Source organism: Nematolebias whitei, chromosome 4 (genome assembly GCF_014905685.2).
Source record: "Nematolebias whitei isolate Nwh7 chromosome 4, NemWhi1, whole genome shotgun sequence".
Taxonomy (NCBI): domain Eukaryota; kingdom Metazoa; phylum Chordata; class Actinopteri; order Cyprinodontiformes; family Rivulidae; genus Nematolebias; species Nematolebias whitei.
Window position 1 is genome coordinate 16,212,655 of NC_056501.1, and position 18,058 is coordinate 16,230,712.

The window sequence follows — 18,058 nt, forward strand, 5'->3', positions numbered from 1 at the left end:
ATAGTAGTCCTCTCCTAAGACATTACATGCTTTATTTCAAACCGTAAAGGTCAAATTCATAAAGCGAAAAACAGACACAGGCTCCTGGATGTAATAATAAATACAAAGCTCTGATCTGCAGGTGATTCTGCATCAAGTCAGAAGCTCTGAAGTCTTCAGGATTCATCTCGTGGGAATAATAAATGTACGTCTGTGCACAATGTAAGGACGCCAGAGGAATGAGAAATATAAAGTAGTCAAATTGAGGGTTTAAGTATGCTTACTTTTTTGGCCCCTAATCTGACACATCCTAAAATAAATGCTAATGTTAGCACTAAACCTTGGCAAGCGCATGGTGGATTTTAGTGATCCTGTCTGCCTGGTGGCCTGCAGAGGTGGTTCAGGGCAGACGGAGCGAATAGCTGTCGAGCTCAGCTACGAAAAGAGGCTCAAAAAGTGGCTTAATTCGAAAACTTCCTTAGTGAAGTTGTAATATTTGCATTTTTCCCCTAGAATGTTCCTTTGAAATTAAAATGTTTAGTTCAGAGTGAGTGGTGAAAAAAAAAATTCTCACTTTGTGAATGGAAATTGATCAAAGATAAGAAGAAACGACGACAGCGTGTAACAAAGGTTACTGAACGAGTCTTCCTCTGAGATGATGCAGGTACAAAAGTTTGATCCCAGAAAAAAATTAATTACTATTCAGCTTTTATTTCATCAGACCGCAGCGAAAAGATATGAAAGATTCAGAAAGGAGAAGAAGAAGACTTAATTTCCCTCAGGCTGATAGAATATCAGTGCCATTTATATCGAGCACAGTCTGGGACTTTCAAACCAAAGCGAAGACTTAAAGACCAATTTGTTCATTTTTCCAAAAATGTCACTTTATAGAGGTTCGATATTTGTAACCTTGACTTTTCAATAAATTACACGTTTAGAGGACTGGTTGATGGCTGCTGCAGTTCCTTCGCTAATTAAGAATAAAATGAACGTAATGGCTTTAACAACAAACAGCAGTGAGATTTACTGGGGGTAACAAAGCGCACAATTTTATTAGCAAACATTAATTTCTTCAAAGTCTCCTTGAAAAGCAGTTGGTTTGATTTGCATTAATGTCCAGAACAGAACCTGCTGTTACAGCTTTGTGACAAACAGAAATCTTCCAAATCATTTTTTTTTTATTAAGCTTATTATTTTTATTATTGCAAGGAAAGTGTAGATTTAGATGACGGTTGCTGCAGACTTGCACATTCTCATGACGGGAGGCATTTTTCTCCTGCGTTTCGTCCCTCAGTGCTCAGTTTTACTGACATTTACCTCAGTCAGAGATGATGTTTCCACTTGTGATGGTTGTTTTTTTATTTTTTTATTTGTATTTTTTAACAGGAAAGCTGCAGTGGAGCTTGAGAAGTTCCAGACTGTTACCTTTTTTTTAAACTAGAAAAATACAGAAATGATTCAATGTTTTTAATTCTAAATCCTATTTTAATTACATTCGTTAGTAAGATTAAGCTATGAATTGATCTTGAAACATTTGCACGTTTTTTGATAATTTAAATTAAATTTTTTCTTGCTTCACAGCTCTCATCTCGTGGGTTTTGTAGTTGCAGTGCAGTTGGTGGCATGCCGTTTATCAGAACATGTTTAATCAAATTGCTTTCACACACGGCTTCAACAAATTGCTCTTTCCATGTCTTCCTTGTTAGCGGCGGCACTGCTGCCAGTAAGTGCCTAAAGATGAGCTTAAAACTGTCTTCTTCTCCCACATTAGCGAAGCTTTGATTTGATCAGTCAGAACAGAACATTAACACGCTTCTGCCCGAGTCTTTTGGTGTGAAGCCACATTTCCACCTTCCGTTGCCTTTGACTCTAATGTAAATTTAGCTGCGCGAAACACAGCATGCTCAGTTTTGGTGCCTTATGTAGGTCAATTCTTCAGCGCTCACTGCTTAGCTTTGTGATGAGTGATTTCATTTTGTGAGGCAACTGCAGTTGTATTATTCATACTCTGAAAAAGACTGGTTCATTAAAGCGTGGCGCTGTCATTTTTTGACTCTAAGATCTGTTATTTTATTTTCCTTAAATTGGAACAAAACTTAACATTAGGTGCTGGTCTGAACAGTTTTGCCTACATCTTTCAAAAGTCTTGTTGCGCTTCATTTCTAGATCCTTTTGTTTTTAGTTAATTTTTTTAAGCACTAACAGATATGAATACACTTTGTACTTTTTCACAGCAGTCGCAAAAAGGTACAGCAATTGTGACTGGAGCCAAAAAGCTCCAGTTTTGCCTCCTCACTCTCAGAAACTTTTTCCAGAAGCTCTGGGGCTCTTCAATGTGCATTTTCATAAATTTCTGTCTGGCTTTTTGTGTGTTTTTCTGCCAAATGTGGAGTTCTTTTGGGTTTTTTTTTATGAAGCCCTTTATGATTCAAAATGTGACAGATGGAGTGATCAGAAAGTGGCATATCTTGACCTTGGAGATCAGCTCAAATGATTTGGGATGGTTTCTGTGGATCTTTTTTTCTTTTTTAAACCATCAGCAGTGGAGGTTGCATTTCCTCTTTTATCCACATCCTGTGAGGTTGTCCACAGCCCCATGGAGCATTGTACTGTTATGCGTGTGCTCAAAGTCAGTATTTTGCAATGCATTGTTGTGTATATACATTAATGCCTACTTAAGTTTTAACATTTAATCAAATTCGTTGTTTGTGTATACTGTGATCGTTACCATCACCAACTATGTATTCCTTATATGGCAACAAATGATCAAATATTGAGTATTATATTTAATCTTTGCGTTCACTTTTATCAGTGTTGTGTGCGAATCCACTCTTACTCTAAACCAGGAGTCTGCAACGTGCGTCTCTTTGGTCCCTCTGCAGCGGCTCTTTCAAGCTTTGAACAAAACTATAAAACTGAATTGTATAGGATGTTATATAATCCACAACAACAACAAAAAAAATACTAGTTTTAACAATTTTCCTGTCATTTCCTTTGCAAATATGCGGATACTAGTACTAATACAAATAGTAACTTATACTCGCTTTAACTTTATGCATTGTTTCTTCAAAGTAGAATACTGCATTACACCACAAATTAAAAAAGATAGAAATGCATAAGCCTGCACAATTCATTGTTTGTTTTTTTGTTTTAATGGGCAAAATGACAGTCTGCAACCTGAAAAGGGAGAAACGGGTAAAATGGATGGATGGAAGGATGGATGGATGGATGGATGGAATCCAGTCTTTTGTCTTAAAATGTAAAAAATATCAAGAAATGTTAACAATCATGGATGTTTTTAGTTTTATAACTTCACACCTACTGGCCAGAAACCCCCCCTCTAACAAACTTAAAATGGCCATGGGCCTCCAGTTGATAATGACAATTGTAGCAGGTTTTCCGGCTCTGGACACGTTTAACTTAGTGAACGAAGGGGCAGAAATGGCTCTTTTGATTGTAAATATTGTAGACCCCTGGTCTAAACAGTGTTTATGTACTACTACTGTACGTTTCAGCTGCTCTGCAGACATCCACCAACATTGCACATTCATGACACTTTGCGCTCACAACGTAAACTACAAGTAAAACGAATTTATAATTATGTATAAAAGTCAATAAAAAGCAGGTGTAAAGAACCAAAAGACTAGAGTCGAGCGTCGACCTGAAATACCGGAAATAGCTATGAATGTATTGTGGGCGTGTTTGATTTTATGCACGTGCATTAGTGCATAAAACGGTTGAACTAATGTTGGCAGATATTTGCAGCTGTGGTCAGAGGAACATTAAATCTGCTTGGAAACTGTCTTGAAGCCTTTACTTTTAACAAGAACATGTCTAATTTACCCATTTGTCTGTGATATTAATTAAGGCCAGACACTTGGTTTGAAACATGACTGTAATGCACAGATTAATAATCGCTTGAAGGGCACCAACAAATGCTATTTTAGCATATATTTGTAAAATAAACTACAACTAATTTACTCAAATACATACTAAAAGCTTGGAGACATACCAGTTTAATAGACAATTTAACTGAATCACTTTTATGAGAAACGAAGCGTTGTGTCAATAGGTGCCAATAATTTTTGTCTGTATATTCACCTTTGAGCTTCTTATTTAGTTTAGCTTGCCAGATATAGATTTGTTCAGACTTTTTCTAACTGTTCGATAACAGAATTGGTTTGTCGAACTTCAGTTTTAGTCCATTCAGGCTCTGCATTCCCAATAGACTTCAAAATCGAACTAAGAGCGACATAATTTTTCTCAAATGAAACAATCAAACACAAGAGGTGAGTAGCGTGAAATTGACCTTCCAAGAGAAACTGTGTGTGGGAGTTGCATTGTGAAGATTTCCATTCGAATCCAGGCTGAATTGATTCTGTTTGGATCTCTCTCTCTCTCTCTCTCTCTGTTTGTATGATATCCAAATCACTTTAATGCCCTTACAAATATTACCTCTTGGTAGTTGCACTTTATCGTCTGCTAGATTATCACCAGTTGAGATAAAATCAAGTCTTTTCTTAGGTGTAGCTTATCCATGTTTGTTGCTTCAGACCTCCATCAGGTCCCGTATAGCTTTATGGTTCTGTCTCTTCTGTTGATCTAATTGGATACACTCTGTTGCTTTCAATGAATCATTGCCGGACCTCCTCTCTCGCCTCAAGTACTTACTTTTATTGAATGCAGGGTCCCCCTGAATCTTAAGGCGCAACCCTTAAAATGTGCATTTGTCCCTTGGCTTCAGCCATTGATTCTTATTCTTTTCTTTTTTTTCCAGCCCTGTGCATCAGGATCACTTTTATTCTAGCTGCAGATTATAGGTCTGCTTTTATGTCTCCTGAGAAAAGGCCGCAAGTTCATACCGTTCTCCTCACTCCACTAATTGACTCCTAATTTGACGAATGCACTTAAAGGCCAGATGAAAAAGCCGACTTCTCTTTGGTTTCACATATAGAGATGACATTTCCAGCCCCGCTCCTCATATCTGCCCTTGGCCGCTGTCGAAGCACTCAGCTCGGCAATGGCCCGTCTAAAACGGAGGTGAAACACCGGCGTTCTAGTTTTCTTCAACAAGGCGAGCATCGCACTCTGCTGATTCCAAACAGCTGCAGGAAATCAGCTTTTTGCTGTGACAATCGAAGGAAAAGATTTTTTTAATTGCTTGCCTCGCTGCAGAGTGGAAAGGCACGCGTTTTGCCTGTGGGTATTCAAATCGACTTGAGTGTATGATGTTTTAATGAGACCGCCGTGTGAATGATTTGTTGCGATTGTGTACGCTTGAAAGCCTAATTTGTTTGTTTCTTTCCCCTCTCTGTTTTTTTTTTTTTTTTCAGTGGATGTATTCTCAGTTGATTCAGAGGCAGATTTAAGATTTTCCAGACAGACCAGGATGTCAAAGATCTCCAAGTCAGCAAAGGCTGTGAAGAAATTGAACGCAGCAGGTGTAATCCGAGCTATAGTGAGGTCAGGACAAGCAACACCCGGACCCCCTCTGGGCCCCATCCTGGGACAGGTAAATTAACTGCAATTTTGTTTCGTGTGTCATCTATTTGCTCAGAGTAATCGCAAGTGTTACCTTAATTGTGGGAGCTGTGCTTCATTTTATTAGCTGACCTTTCTCACACAGCTTTCATTAGCCGTGAGACAACCTGTTCTTTTCTTCTTCTCACTTTGCCAATCACAGACGTCCTTTCCCCCCTCACTGTATTCACACATCTCCTTTCCATCTCCTCTTAAAGCCGAGTTTTTGTTTCTTATTCTAGTCGCACAGCTTTAAAGTGTGGGTTTTGTGCCATGCACTGCCTCTGTCTGCAGCCGTTTCCTCAGTTTCCAAGCTAAAGTCACTAACGCCTCCATCAACAGCAGCTGTCCATGTGCATTAGTCTTCCTCTTTACAAGCTGGTAAATGAAATGGGACAGAGCGTTTGATGGTTTCGTCTTAAATTCTTGTGTTCTTCTTTCTGCTTCAATTGCTCCACAGAGACAACTGAGATTGTCTGTTTTTTTTATTGCTCGGGGATGCATCACTGCAACTTCTTCCCCAGTGATGCCAATTCCAACCAGAACAATGTATGTTAGCTGGAAATGAGAGGATAAGTCAGCAGTCTTCAGACAAAGGCTAATTTTATATTTGTTGTTAAAAAAAAAGAGAAAGATATCTGTATAGCCGTTGACGTTTCTTTCTAATTACGCAGCTGAGTCTTTTTTATCTTTCCAGTAAAACTTTTATTTAAATTTTGCACCATAAAGCAGCAACCTGCTCCTGCTTTAAAGGCTATTATGTTATTAAAGGTTGATCGGCCTTTTCAGTATTGAATGAAAGCAGCCGCGTGGTTCGTTCTGTACATACAAATGATCTGGTTATCCTCTTTAATGGACAGTACTCATCAGCCCTGAATGCCGCTGCAAACTTGGAAACCAGATCAATTCTCACAGCTAATCCATCTCTGTGACTTAATGGTGGCATTTTGACAGGAGGGTGGAGAAGTGAACAAAAAGCTGGCAGACAATTTTCAGAAAAATGCAAATGTAAAGATTAAATGAAGGAGATAATGTAAAGCAATAGAGTTTTCTTATCGGCACTGACAGGTAGCGCCATTATTTTAGGCTTCGGTTTAAAACGCACTATGTTGTTACAAGCTGAATAACTAAAGCGGTTTAGAGTTTGTTGCATCACAGAAAGAAAAGTTTGTTTTTTTCACCCCACGGCCAAACACAAATGATTTAAACAGTTGCCAAGTGTATGAATTTTGAAACAATAGAAAGGATGTGCTCTGAGATCTTGGAGACGTATCCACTGAGGATGCTGACAGACAGACGTCTGATCAGAGCTGAGTTTATTTGAATTGAACCAAACGGCTTCGATACTAAATCACAAACTGCAGATGTTCAATGCGTTGGTCCCCTTCCAGCTGTGGATTTAAATGTACTGGATGCCACGAAGCTGCTTTCAGATATCCAGCTTGGTTTGCTACACACTCAGAGAGCTGTAACAGAGCTGATGTGCAGGTGGAAGATGAACCTCTTCCTCCTTCCCATTATTCCTCACAGTTCAGATATTATAATGTCAGACACATAATTAGTTCGAGGCTGAGATGTTTCAGGGCGGTTTTTGATTGTGTTGGGTGTGGAGTTGGCATTTGGTTGCTTTTAAAAACTTAATATAGAGCATTTATGACGTATATTTCAGAGCTGCTTAAAAATCCTGGACAGAAAACCACAACGTTTTCGTTAAAGGTTGTTTTACAGCAGACGTTCTGACTTCAACAAGTCAAACAAGCAAAGGTGTCACATCTGCAGCTGTTGTGTGAAATGTGCAAAAGCAGAGCTTGTAAAAATACTCGGGGCTTATCTATATTTTTCATATCAGATTTTGTGCCATGTTCACTATAACACGAAAAGGTGAAACACCCACACCTGTCTCTGCCCCTCATTTGCCCACTCTTGGCCCTTGAGCAAGGCCCTCAACCTCCACCATCTGCTCCTTAACAGGTCTCTCTTGAAAATGAGTTCTTGTGACTCAATGAGACTACCTGTATAAATAAAGGGTAAATTAAAAAAAATATATATATAGTTTTTATCTTCTTATCAATTCTGTTTCAACAAATTTCAGCAAGGTTATTCAGCACTCAGCCTTCGTTTATCTTGCTATACATTATCCTCTGTAGTCACATTTAAAAGATGGTATGCTTGACTAAAAACACTGAACCCCTCATTGCCTCCGGTGTGTGTCCCATCATTGTATGAATGTGATAAAGCACTTTGTATAGATCTAGTAGAGTGCTGTGTGAATGTGTAAATGAGGGCACAGATTGTAGTATAACGTGCTTTGAGTATCTTGATAAGATAGAAAGGTGCTACATAAGTACAGTCCATTTAAAATATATCAAACTGCGAGTAGTTTGATCAAATATGACCCGATTGTCAAAGAGCATAAAGTGTGAGATCAAATGCTTTTGGGATGGTTAATTTTTACATTTATATTTGTTTATTAAAATTCCCTACCAAGAATATAAAAAGTCAATAAGCCAGTGATTTGCCCTGTTCTGTTTTAAGTTCTGACCACTCGACAGAAGTACAGTTGTTTCTAAACGCACAACGTTTGCATGCCATTTCACGTTTGTTTCCCCCTGTAAAAGGCTTCTAGCTGTGAGTGCTTTTTTAAATTTGATCTTTGGGTTAGAAGCCTGGATCATTCAGATCTTCTTTGTCATCTTTTATTGTCTTTGTATCAGACCATCCAACGTCACCATTGCAGTTTACAGAGAAAATCGCCATTCAGGAGCTTGAGCCCACCTCCTCTTCCATTTAGTTTTAAAAAATACAACACTTCATTTATTAGTTATCTAAAAAGATGCTAATTATTTTTGGAAGCAGGATTACAGATGAATAATTTAAGATTTACATCAAGTAGCTCTGTTCAGAGCAGAGTAATTCAGCCTCCTATCATCCCTGCAGCTGCTTCCATACCTGTTCTTTTTTTTTTCTAAATTTTAAATGATTTATAAAGACAGAGTCTGTGCGGTGGCTTTGCAGATGGCAGTCTTTCCCTTAATGAAAGAGTTTTCTCTAAGTAATTCAGTGTTAAAAAGAGGAGCTTTTAACATCACAGCAGTGAAGAGGTTATACTTCTTGCAGGTTTGCCTCGCCGGAAAACATTTTATAAATGGATAACATGATTAAATGAAGCAAAAATAACGCATTCAAGTCGGCAGCTCTTCTTGGCTCCGCTGAGCGCATCGACCTCTTTACGCTCATTTTGGTTTTTAAGTTTTCGTCTTTGTGCTTTGGTTCAGGCTCGCTGCTGTTGATGGTTGTAGTGACGCATTTAGCAGCTAAATGGTTGGAGTAAAGCTGGACTCAGAATCATCAGAAACAGGACTCTGAATGAACACTTTACACATCTGTCTTTTGATTGTGTAAATAAGGTGCGTTTTCCATTAAAAATAAACAAAAAACTAATAAAAATGAACATCGATAGCAAATATTTGCAGATTATTTTGCTTTGCAGGCACCAGAAAAATCAAAGCAGAGTTGACTTAGGTCACATTAAATTACAATAGCTTTCCTTGAAGGATTGCATCAACACACAGTCTTTCTTGCCAGAATTGTGAAAAAATTGGCCAAACATTAAAAAAAAACATCATGTGCAATCACATGCAATATTCTGAGATGCCATGGTCAGTGTGTGAGTGACCCAACTTCTAACAAATCGTATTTTAGCTCAAAATGTAAAATTAACTGAGTTAAAGCCATTTTTGTGTTGACTATTGTTAATTACTGTTGATGTCTTCCTGACTTTGGCTGTAGAGGTGCATCAACTGATAAATATCTTTCAATAACATTTGCTCAGTGTTTCATGATATTTTAGTCACAGACAGGTACAGGCAAAAACACGATTGATAATTAGTATTTAAGCCTTTTTTATTTTCAATCAAATACATTTTTATGTGGGGAATGTTAAAATTATTCAAACATCACAACTGCAGAACAAAGTCACCTGTTTTTGTCACTGAAGTGTCGTCATGCCAACACAGTTTTAAAAAAGCAGAAATACAGAATACAAAGACTTCATGGCTCAATAGACGAAAAAGCATCAAACAACTCGACAATACTGTTAGTCGCTTGGTGACGTTAATCTTCAGTTCTTCCATTTTTCACTTGAGAAACTTGTTGTCAGAACCAGTTCGTGCAATTCCAACATTTTATGCTTTCCAGCATGTTCGCTTCCAAAAGGCAAAAAATAAAAAAAACTTTACGATGTCCAGATAAAGCACCACTTCACGGTAAAGTAGTGGAGTGAATTTATGCTTTAATTTTAGCCCATTTAAAAGTCTTTTTGTCTCGGCTCACAATTTAGGCTCTGCCAAGTGAGAGGACTTTATGAAACCAGTTTTATTATCTCTGCTCTATTTATCAGTTAGATGTGATTAATTATTTAAAGATTTTTACGAATCACGTCGAGCAGAGCTAAATCTTCTCTGTCTTTTATCCACATGTGGAGATCTCCCTGTTCCTTCTGAAGACTTGCTGGGAATAATAAATAAATAAATAAACTTTTATTTGCAGCAATATGTACATTTTAAAGGTTGACTGAAGACCAAATGCACAGTTAATTACCAAATACTGCTAACCATAAAGCATTTAATCACATTTACCATTGAATTCTGTTTAATTTAAGCGGAAATCTGTTCTTGGCTGCCAGTCGATGTGTTTTTATCGACATCTTTAAGCACGTTTTAGTTTAATCCCTGGTATCATATAAAAGCTGTCAACATCTGTGGGAGTGCGTGGTATTTTTGGGCTCGTTTCTAAACACACTACCGCTGGAATGTGATTAATTTGAGAAATCTGTAGTTGGTTGCGTAGATTTTAAATTCAGCGGTTTTATTTCTTGGCTTCTATAAGTTTGCAGTTTGGTTTTTACTGTCTCGGTTTCTGTGCCTCGTTTTACCTTTGAACGCTTGTTCCTTGCTGTTTCCTGTCAAGATATTCTGTTTGAGTGAGGCGGGTGTTAAATAATGCACGCAAGACTATACTGAAATTATTTTATGTGTGAGGATTTTTTCCCACTTGGTCTTGTTGAAAAAATTTCCATCTAATATTCAGATGTGTTTCAACGTAAATGTTTTAGTTTAGACAAAGAGCCAATAAATTTACCAGTGATGTTAAATTCAATGGTAAATATTCAGCTTTTCTACAAGCGTCCCTCTCCTCATCAAGCTTGTTTATTTTGTCGTTTTGCTCATGCAGGGTTAATTAATACATTATAACAAGAGTCAGCACAAGAAACTGAGGTGAAGGCTTTTGGTGAATTAAATTTTACTCGTCTCTAATTGTGCGGCTGAAAAGCACTAATAAAATGTTGGCTTTGTTTCACCAGTCTCATAGATCAACGTCGAGTCGAATGCATGTATTATAATGAGCTCACCCATGATCATAGCTTTCCCTTTATAATCTTTTCAAAATCAACTACAATAACACAAACAGATCCTGGGACACTCCTGAAGGTTTTATTTTCAGGTGAGGCGAAAAACAATCGCACCACCAACATGCCTGCAAAAATAATCAATGATAAGTCTGTACTGTTTGCATGAAGTAGCATGAGATTGTGTAATTGTTTTATTGTCACTGCTACACTTATTTCATTATTTCAATGTGCATGGGATGTTTCAACCAAACATGATGAATAAATTACAGTAATTTTTGCTCGTTAAGTTGCACCTTTTTGCATAAATTTGCAAGTCCTGCGACTTATACACCGAGTGATTAACATACACAGTTTCCCATATTTATAACCTAATTTTTGGCTGAGATCTGACATGTAAGATATTGAACGCTACCATTTTCAGCCACTAGAGGGCCCTCGACTAATATGACAAGCCAAGTGTCTCACTAATAGGTAAAAGTGTCGATTAATGAGATGCTTGGCTTGCCATACCAAGCCACCTTCGTCTCGCTCCAGAACTCCTGGAGCAAACGTCAAATCAGCTGCATTTCACTGCGCCGCCCAGAAGAAATGCAGCTGATTTGACTATTAAGGTGCTTTTATTAAGGAAAAGTTCAACTGAGACACACCTTTACTATAAAGTCGAGCAAACAAATAATTGTTTTAAGTATTAATCTTGTTAAATTTCCATGAAATGCACAGTGAGTCCTCCCTCTGTGTGCTCCTGCTTCTGCAAATCGATTTTTGAAATGCAGCTGATTTGACCATCAAAGTGCATTTATTCAGGAAAAGTTCAACTGAGACACACCTTTGCTATAATTTTGAGCAAACAAATAATTGTTTTTAAGTGTTAATCTTGTTAAATTCTTGTTAAAGTCCTCCTGTGCTCACTCCCGCAGCCGCCATTTGGCAGCCAGTCTATTTGTTTTGGCACAACACCGGCCCACGTTTCCTGGTGGTCAGCGGTGACGCATAACAAACGCGACGCGTCAGCAGTGACGCTTAATAGATGCAAATTATACAGCGAAGCGACTTATTTATGTTTTTTCTCACTTTATTAGACATATTTGGACTGATGCGACTTATACTACGGTGCGACGTGTACGGCGGCAAGTACGGTAGTGACAACCGAGTGTTGCGGAGTATCATTGTGCTAAAGTGTCAGATGCACAACAACAGTTTTTATTATTGTTTTACAGCCACGACTTTTAATACTCTAGAAACACAAGTCTACTACACAAAAGTGCATGAGGTTTTAGTTTTAAAGTTACTTATACAAAAAAAATCTCAAATATTTGCTTTCCATGCTTTGACAATATGAAAATAAAGACAAAATAAATGGACAGATGTTTAGTTTTAATGGAAGAAAATAAAAAATAAAATATTTGCAAGCATTTTCTAAAATAATACTTTGGTAATCATTTTCAGGCAATGACTGCCTCCGTCCTCTTTGTGAGTCGTACTCGTTTTAGTTCTGACATTATAATGTAACCAGCATTTGTTTAACTTATTAGTAAATTGTCTGTTGCTAAGAAAATACTGACCTTGAGGAAACCTCTTGGTTGCTCTCAGTTTTGGATCATCATTCATCTGCACTCTGAAGCCTCATTTCATCATTCAAAGCTTTGCTGCGTTTGGCAGAATCGGATCCTTCCTAAACACTTCATAATTCATCCGGCTGCTTTTGTTTTCTGTCACATCATCAATAAACATGAGTCACCCAGCGTCAGTGGAAGCCGTGCAGCCATATCAAACTGCCTTCACATGATTTTCAGATGACGTTTCAGCTTCAGATCATGGATTTCTCTTTACATTTTCTTCCTGTGACTCTGATTTTCCTTTCCTCTGTTCAAAGAATGTTGGGACCGAACTGGCCACGGTTGTTAAGCCACTTATTTTTCATAAACTTTAGTCCAACTTTTTTAATGAGGCTTGGAAATGTAGTGAATACCTGCATTTCTTTTCATATTTTTTCTTTATGCCTGCAAACTGGAGTGTGTTCTTTGTGTCTTCATTATTTGTGAGGTTGTGAATGTAATGTGATGGTTTTTTTTTTCTTTTCCATAGAATATATCCTGCAGTTATTCACCTTTTTTCATGCTTTTCAAATGCACCCGGATCTTTTAATTGCTCAGAATCAATCAAACATTAGTGTGGTCGTCCTCTGATTGGTTGCGGTTTGGACTTCACTCCCCTGTCCCTACAGTGTACCAAAGTGCTCTTGTGCAAGATGTGGTTCTCGCCCCCCACTGTTCACAGATATCCTCATCAGTATACAAGTAAGAATATTTCAAAAATAGTGCTGTAAATAGTGTGTCAAATATATAAAATAGAAAGTTCCTGGAGAAACTTTTAACAGGGACTGCAACTTGGCAGTCATTTTAAAATTTTGATTAGACAGTATTATGTGTTGGGGTTCGCTCTCAGTTACCACCTTACCGAATTTCAGCTTAAAATGGCAAAATATCAATGAGTTGTAGTTGTTTTTTTTAAAGCTATGGTGGCCATCTTGGATTTTTTATTTGGATTCAGTATGTGATGTGGAAGGTTCTCATCTATAACCACACCAAATTTCAGCTCTATGTGTAAAAATAGCTGAGCTAAAGTAATTTAACTTCAGTTTTGGCAGCCATCTTTAATTATTTTTTTAATTCATTATTTTTTTGGCAATGGTTTCAGCTACTACCACACCAAATTTCAGCTTAATATCTCTAAAAATGGCTGATTTACAGTATTTTTTTCCTTTTTAGCTCTAGTGGATCTGGTGAATATCTTGGATATTTGATTTGCAATCAGTGTCTATGAAAATTGACTAATAAATATGGCGTCTTTGTTTGCAAATTACGTTGCCATAGTAACTCGATACGTCAATAAAAGTAATGGCACACATCACGGCGCTGAGCTGGCCATTTTGAAATAACATTTGTGGGGGTACACGTTGTGGTTCGGGACACATTAAAGTTGACAGAAGAGTAAGAATCGGAATCAGAATAAACTTTATTGGCATTGCACCGAGATACAACGCGAATATGTACGTACAGTCGTCCGAAGATGGGCGGAGTGCATGAAGCTGCGGCTATAAATAATTAGCGCGGCCTTCTTATTCGTATTCAGAATAATATTTTGCTTAGATGAGAAAAGGAAAGAAAACATGAGGAGAGATGGTATGAAAAAAAGATCTCTCACACTGTGACCTAGACAGGGCACAATTTGAGGCATAAAATAAAAAACCTACCACAGCAAAGCAACATAAACAGACGTTATGCATTTACATATAGGCGGTGAAAACATTGAATTTTTAAGGGAAAGTCGTAGCATAGTCCAGATAAGAGGTGACGTTCATCTTCAGCTCAGTTGAGGTTCTTTTACATGTCCACGGCCTTGGGGAAGGGAGGGATGAGGAAACAGTCAAAGCATTTTTGTTGTTTTCTAAACATTCCAGGAGGAGTTGAGATAAGTCCGGCATCAAGGCCACAGTTTGGGTCAGGCAGAACTTGTGAATTGTTGTTTCTGCCTTTAAAGTCTCGCTGGTACATATTCTCTGATGGAAACTCCAAAACAGCCGAATTGATCCTTTACTCCAAAAGTCGAGCTCACAGCTTCTCCAGATTATTCCACCATTCATGAGCGCTGCCAGGAAGATCACAGTCCTGATAACAGCTGTTCCAATTCCCTGTCACAGCTCCACATTCAGTCCGAGCACTGTCAAGCTTCAACACCTCCACACGAATTTGTAGATAATCCAAGATTTCACCAACCCAAACAGTAGAATCTAGTTGTCATCATGAATCCAATTTGTTTCCATCGAGGTAAGAGGGTCCTCCTTACCCTGACTCCTGTCGGGAGAAGTTGATCGATTTTGTTGAGAGACCAGCTGATCCTTCGAATTAAGAGGTATGCAGAAGAAAAAATAAGAGAGGCTTTTTTAAGGGTTCACAGGACAAAAGAGCGCAGCAGGGAAGCGGGTGGGGGTGGGGTGGGGGGTGGGGGGGCACGTCTGGTTCCACCGTAGAATAGCAGGAAAATATAGATATAAATTTATGAAACCCTTGTCAGGTGGATAATAACAGGCGGCCTTACTAGGCAGTCCCCGATGAAAGCAATGATTGTGTCTATGAATCAGTGAATGAGAAACTCTGTAAAGTGCTTTGTAGAACCTGGAGAGGTTGACAAGGTGCTATATAAAATGAGGATCATTTATCATTTTTTTTATAATGTTCTCCTTATCAGTCTATTGAATATGCTTTGCCTTTTGAACATTCATTGAAAACTTTTTTGACTGCTCATTGGGATTTCTCAGCTCTAACTTCCCAAAGCTTGAAATGAACACAACCCTATTGTTTAACTGGTTAAGAATAGCAGAAAAAAATATTTTGAACTCCTGAAAAAGACAAATCCTGATTTATAAAAGCTGTAGTTTCTGAAATCTTCCTACAATTTGAATATACAAATCCTAAGATTAAATCAGGATTTCTGCATTTTAGTCCAAAATGTTTACATACCCATTTGTTTAACTCAACATTTGCAGAGTTTTGTTTTTTTAATTCCTTTGCTGATTTAAATTATCTCTTTGAAATGGAATTGAAGAATAAATTAAGATGAGTTAATATTTCCAAGATATATAAACCAGTGGTTATGAAGCTTTTCAAGTTTTAGGCCACAAAATAATAGTGTCAACCTCAACTGCTACTAGTTTAAATAAACACATATTGCTAATAAACAAATTAGCCAATAGCATTATATTTCTCAACAACTATACTACTTTTATTCATTAATAAATACCATTTATCTTGTGACAGTTCTGCCAAAAATAGAATATGAGCAGTCATTATCCCCTGCTTCTAATAGGCAATGTAGAAAGTAATGATGTGCAACTGATTGACCATGTGTTAACTTGATTCAAGATGGCAGCCACAACCAACTGAACTTTAAAACACAAAAAGGACTTATTCTTCAGTCAGTTTGACTGATTGTGACCTAAAATCTGGTGCGGTAGTAGCTGAGATTAATCCCCAAATTCTGAGCATTAACAGGTCAAGCGACGTATCTCAACATCAAAGGAGATTGCATATAATTTTCAAGATTTGACCAAAATGTTAATTTCTCAACATAAGATGATCTTAGTCTCAAACCCTGGCATGACATGGAGCAGGCCATATGCATTGCTTCTTGAAATAGGTCTTTATGTTTAAAATAGTTCATCTTTTATCGAGCTCATCTCAGGACCCCCTGCTGGGCGTTTCATGACCCCTGGTTGGGTTCTGATCCCAGCTTTGGGAACCACTGTGATTAAAAGTAGCCTCACAGTTAGCAGAGCACTTGATGCATCACTTAGGATAATCTAAGATCTTATTATTCTAAGATTAACTTTTCTTCATGATTATTTTAATGTTTAAACTGATTAGTTTTGCCATTATGCATAAAAGACTTCTTAAAAATCACGTCTACTCTTCTTTTTAATATAATTATTATTTTTTTGTAAATCGGGTCTTGTTTAGCCTACAATAATCAAAAGAAAGAAGCATCTCTGCAGAACTGGAATACGCAATTCCATGACATTTGCATTTGATAATTATTTAAAATGATTAAGCATTAGTCCTAACTTATTTGAGGTTAATTTTCCTGTGAAATGACTAATTCAAGCCGTGCTTCTCCTTTAGAAAATTAGATTTGGATCTCAGCCTCAGGTAAATGTCACATCTGAGACCGGTATTAGTATTCGTTTTTCTCCACTATTGCATTGCATATCAGATTCGTTTGCATCATCTCTTCTCGAAGAGTTTACTTTGAAGTCCTCTCCCAAAGCTGTGTGCTACGATGAATGATTTAGACATCTGTCCGTTAAATGTGCTCTTTCATTGCAGATAGGTGGGTTTAAAATAAGCATACTGTGGCACTTCCAGCATCAGGAGTAATGAGATGATATGGGTTGTAAGAAAACACTCAGTCATTCAAAACAGGGCCATATGTTTGTCTAAAGGTGCCATACTTTTTTGGACTGCTTTGAAAGGCGTTGTTACCTGGACGCTGTGCTTTCCCTTTGTATCTGTTCGTGCTCAAGCTCTAAATATGTGGAGGAAACTGTAAATAAATGGCATACGGTATCTATTCTGCTTTAGGCAGTGGCCCCGGCCCTTTAATCTTAGCCATCTTCTTCTCTCTTTCTTTTTTCTTTCTCTCCCTTGGCTCTTACTAACCACCCTTGACAGGGGAAGTGCAGAAAGGTAGGCTGCCTGTCGGCTGCAGGGCAAACTCGAACAAACGAGGGAAATAAAAGGAGGAACGGGAGACAAAAAAAGAGAAACTGACAGCTTTTGTACATGAGAATAATTACAAGCTGAAGTGAAATTAGCACAGGCAAATGGAAAGAAAGAATAAAGACCAACGAATGGAAAAACGAAAATGGGAGAACTGTTCGTGTCATTTTCTTAAAGAGCAAGATGTGAGAGTTGGAGGGAAAATGCTGAGCATTGTGTTTACAGCTTAACAGGTGTAACAAATTCTTAGAATTAGTCATTTGCTGTGGCTGCCGTCTTTGCCGTTGTGGCTTTTAGTATAATAGAAATATGAGAAGTTGCCCAACAGGGACCGCATACAGAATGTATGCGTTTGAAACATGCAGTGAACAAAGGAGAGAAGCATGAAAGGGAAAAAAGAGGGCGATGGTTGCACGCTGTCTACTACGCTTGTTATCCCTCTGTGGTTTCTCCCTTAAAAGTCACTGAACCGAAGATAAATTCCCAACAGAGACTTTAAATGAACATCTTCCTGAGGAGGAGGAGTGTGCATTAAGCCTAATGCGTCTTGTAAACCAAGCGTGTATCTGTAAGAATAAACGTTTCCATTTTGACAAAAAGCCTCAGTTTCAATTAACGGAACGATCAAAACCTCTGCGGAGAAAACGACAGGTGCATCCAGAGCAGCTCGCTTTGAAATAAAATTATATAAATAAATTAATAAAAGATCACACGTTTTTACTGTAAGTCTCGACATGCACAACCAACGCATCAGGACCGCTTTTTCAACATTAAAGGCAGAGAACGTGCCGACACGTTCAAGGACTACAGTGAGAGGATCCGGGCTGACGGGGGGAGTCACCATGAGGAAGAGAGGTGGGGAGGGAAAGCGTGG

General features: G+C 38.0%; 1 protein-coding gene across 1 annotated transcript in view; it reads left to right on the top strand.

The window, feature by feature from the left end:
• The window catches only part of mrpl11 (mitochondrial ribosomal protein L11), a 72,139-nt gene that overhangs the window by 17,338 nt on the left and 36,743 nt on the right, over positions 1-18,058 (top strand). The window contains exon 2 of the mRNA XM_037675236.1: positions 5,313-5,491. Within this exon, the coding sequence (XP_037531164.1) occupies positions 5,369-5,491 (123 nt within the window). The 5' untranslated portion in view covers positions 5,313-5,368. The remainder of the gene's footprint in view (positions 1-5,312; positions 5,492-18,058) is intronic.